This window comes from Cyprinodon variegatus, unplaced genomic scaffold (assembly GCF_000732505.1).
Source record: "Cyprinodon variegatus isolate N-32 unplaced genomic scaffold, C_variegatus-1.0 Scaffold64, whole genome shotgun sequence".
In the NCBI taxonomy this organism is placed as follows: domain Eukaryota; kingdom Metazoa; phylum Chordata; class Actinopteri; order Cyprinodontiformes; family Cyprinodontidae; genus Cyprinodon; species Cyprinodon variegatus.
Window position 1 is genome coordinate 240,283 of NW_015150517.1, and position 4,035 is coordinate 244,317.

Sequence of the window (4,035 nt, forward strand, 5' to 3'; positions counted from 1 at the left end):
CTCCTATATGATATGGGGTATATGAAGTAATTTATTCAGTTTTGACAAAGCTTATCTTCAGCATAATAAAGGTTTGGTGTTACTAGTGTTGTCAATGTTTGTAGGTAAAAAAACCACAAAAAAAACAGGGCTGGTTGTGAGGTTTTAATTAAGGTGAAAAGTTTAAGTATACGTAAAGGAAGCTTCTATTATCAAACAGGACATAAGTCAAGACTAAAGCAGGGGGAAGTTGTGGCATAGGTGAGAGAGGAAGGAGAAAATTGAACAACCTACAACACCAACAAGGGTTAATCCAAAGTAAAGCCTCTTTACCACTGAAAATAATGCTTTAACTCAGGTTTTTCCAAACATGGGTCAACCCAATAACTGGCATTTGGCTCCCTTCCCACTGGCATAAAAAGCTGTGTCTAACCCCTAGCTGGCAAGCTGTGGCTTCTGTCTCCCCCCAGCTGCATGCCTGGTGACACTATCAAATTGGGTTAGTGTTGAGGATGTCACAAGTGTGACAGAAATCAAGAAAGTAAACAGTGGAGAACATAGCCAGGGCGTTGTAAATGTGGTTTATTGTTTTGCTCTTTTATATTTCCATATCGCTCTCACCAGAACTGCACCATGTTTACAGAGTTGTTTTCAGCTTGTTATATCAGAAGCGGCTGGTAGTGTGTGTTGACCTCCTTATGTTCCGTTCAATAGTGGGTCAACCCGGGTCTACGATTTTAACGCAGGTCACTTGCCAGGTGTTTTGAACCAGGCAGACACGCATCAGTGAGCTGTTCCCACTGCCACTAATAGCTGATTGTTTATGGGTTTAAATGGGCATTAAATGTGCATTTGTTCTGTTTAGCTTGGAACCCCAAAGTTTCATAGACTTAGAATAGTAAAATCCATTAGAAAATAATACTGTTTGTTCAGGCATCTGCTGGGGGATTTCTTGGTATTTTTTCTGAGGATTTTATATAGCTTATATCAATAACAAGAAATATATAATGACATTAGTTTTGGCCAAATTGTCCAGCCCTAACTTGAGCTATAAACAATCAGATTGCAATATTACACACATTAATTATGAGAAGAAAACCAGTTAAAATGTTATACAGCCAATAAAACTGCCTGTGAACCACCTGAAAAAATACTTCTTTGGTTAGCCCTCTGCCAAACAATCCGATTGTCCATCAAGCACCAAAGCAAAGCCAACTTTCAAATTATCTGTATGTCAGTGAAACTGAACCATTGATCCAAGCACAGAAAGAGACCTGCAGAGTTTAACATGTTACCTGTGAAGGAGTGAAACCCGACATCCTGAAGGCAGAATGAACCAAAGGGACTTCAGCTTTCAGCAGCATCTCCACATAATGAGCCGTGCACCAGTAGACAGGAGTGATTCCTGATTCAGCCACTTTCTGAGGAAAATGGACCTTTCAAGACAAAAAAAAAAACAACAAACCCTATTCATGAATAACAATTTTTTTACTTGCTGAGACAGACATAAGAAGTTTAGGTTGAATAAAATATTTAGAAATGTTTTTGTGTGTAGGTGTATTCTCATGTGTGAAGGTTAATCTGTGTGTGCTCGACAGAGCTGAACATTTTATAAAAGTGAACAAGAAACGCAATGACAAGTTTGAACCTACAGAATCTGTGACCAAATAAGGAATAACCCACAAGATAAAAGCTGTTTTTTCTGTAAGATTTTAGAGCTATTGAAAGTAAACGTCACTGGGCAATTATTCCCCTGAGGCCATTTTTGTTTCTTTTTAAATACATCATCTTGTTCTGTCCTCTGTTTAGCATTTTCCTGTTGTAAACATGTCTAGTTTTTACTTTTGTTGTATAACAAAAAACTGAATAAGACTGAAAGTGGTCACTTGCAAATATCAGTAAGGCCCTGCCTAAGGTTGAGTTGTGCTTAATTCACGTATAATTCGAGCAAAACATTAGCCGCCCATCACAGCACATGCATCTTTAAACCCTGTGTTGCTTTTCCCCAATTCAGGCCGGCTCCAGTGGAGCGTGTCAAGCACAAACGGCAAGCTTGCAACCTCACATTACATGAGGATGTAAAAAACAGCTGATTAAACCTTTATCAAAGCCTCTTCCTGTGGTCAAAGAGCTATTGTTACGAATATTCCTTGACATGCATTACAGAAATTATATCTGTATAGACGCCACGTAAATTATGCAATTTGGCTACATGGACTTTGCAGACATGTCAAGTACAAACCAAGCTTTAAGAATAAATAGCTGCATCCTTTAGTGGAAAGGAATTTTTTAAGCTCACAATATAAATTACTGGAATGGAATACAAACATGATTATGAACATAAATCACATACCGGTATTTGTTTACATTTCAAATTAGAATATTTAATCATAAATAATTCAAATAAAATTTTTTTTTATTTGTTTATTGTCTAAATGATAAAATAAAAAAAATAATTAAAGTATATCGACAACAAGGTGAAGTGACATCAGCAAAAGGAAAACCTGCAACAAACCTTTCTCATGTAATAAAGGCTTCATCTTATACTTTGGAATGAGACTGAAAAAAGAAATGAATTCACTTTTAGTAGCTACTGTATATAAACAGCTTGTGAATACACAATTTATATGCAACCCATATTGAATGTGTTTGGAAGACTGACAGGAGTTTCAGCGTTCCCTCTTTTCTTCAACATATTTCCACTTTATTCTTAATACTTCAACTTATTCTTTAAATTAGTTTTTAAACTTCATTCTCAATACCTTATCTTAACTCTGTTATAAAGAATAAAAGTCCATCAAAAAAGTCGTTTTTCTCCACCATGTGATGCTGTGTAAGTTGCTGACAGATCTTTAAAAAGAAAAACTGTTTGCACACGGTCTTCTAAACGTACCTGTCCTTTGACCTCTAATAAAGGAGACTAGATAAATTTGAAGCCTTTTGTTCTAGGAACATCTAATCTCACACTGAAAACTTTGAATTCAATTTAAGCTGTAATTTAAAAAAATTATACTGTAAAGTAAAAAAAAAAAACTTAATTGCTGCCAAATACAAATTAAAAATGTCTTTATTTAAATATCTGTATTTAGAAAATATTGTGGACTTTTAGTTGGTGACCCATGACTTCCTGTTTGCTTTGAGTACAACCTGAGAATGCAACCAATTCCTCCAACAAGTCTAGAAAAAGAAACATAGTTATCCTTCCAGAAAACAAGATGAGGATGGTAGTACAGAAGGCAAAGCTTGTGGATGCTATAAAAGTGTTAAAAGAAGTTTGGAAAATTCGGAGACTGACAGAAACTGTTTTGTTTGTTTAGATGAGTCTAAGCTGATGCCTTCCAATCAGCAGTTAAATAGTTGAATTATACCTGAAGCTGAGGGGGGAAATGTGAAAATGCTGCCCGGAGCATGTGGACTCAGCTAGAAGGATCAAAAGGGGTCAAAAAACTGGTCCTTTAACTGGATAATAATCCAAAACAAGTGCAAGAGAAAATAAAAACTACTTTTCTGGCGTAAAATCGACCTCATGTCATTTTGCACCATGACTCTGGGCACTCTGTGCAAAAAGGAACAGTAAAAAAAAAAAAAAAAAACCCTCACTCCATTGCTTCCAACTTGTTAAATATTTACAGGGGTAATCTAAATTTCCTGTTGGTACAGTATATGGAGGTTAGTGTTAAGTAATTAATACTGACCTCCATGTAGGTACTTGCAAGGCTTAAATAAACTTAAAAAAGCAACCATAATTACGTTTTGACCTAATTTAATTCACAGGTACAGCTTGACTTGCTTTTCGTTGGTGAATTTTCTCAAAGGTTCCTACAGCATAAGGCAAGTTAAATTCAAGACTTTTTAAGACTTTTTAATGCCACTGGAAATAAAAATTTAAGACCAAATTTACAAGAAACACAAGAAAACCCGCTTGTGACAACTTTACCCAAAGGTTTATTTTAACATAGACCCTTGCACTAATGATTCAAATTTTGAAAAACTTCCCATACAGGAAGAAAACAAGCAAATGACAGATATATTTTAACAATTATTTAACTGAATTCA

At 35.6% G+C, this 4,035-nt stretch overlaps 1 protein-coding gene across 1 annotated transcript in view; it reads right to left on the bottom strand.

Moving 5' to 3' along the window:
- tbc1d32 (TBC1 domain family member 32) overlaps positions 1–4,035 on the bottom strand; it is a 105,884-nt gene that overhangs the window by 14,367 nt on the left and 87,482 nt on the right. Inside the window, exon 31 of the mRNA XM_015371724.1 lies at positions 1,275–1,415. Coding sequence (XP_015227210.1) covers positions 1,275–1,415 — 141 coding nt within the window. The remainder of the gene's footprint in view (positions 1–1,274; positions 1,416–4,035) is intronic.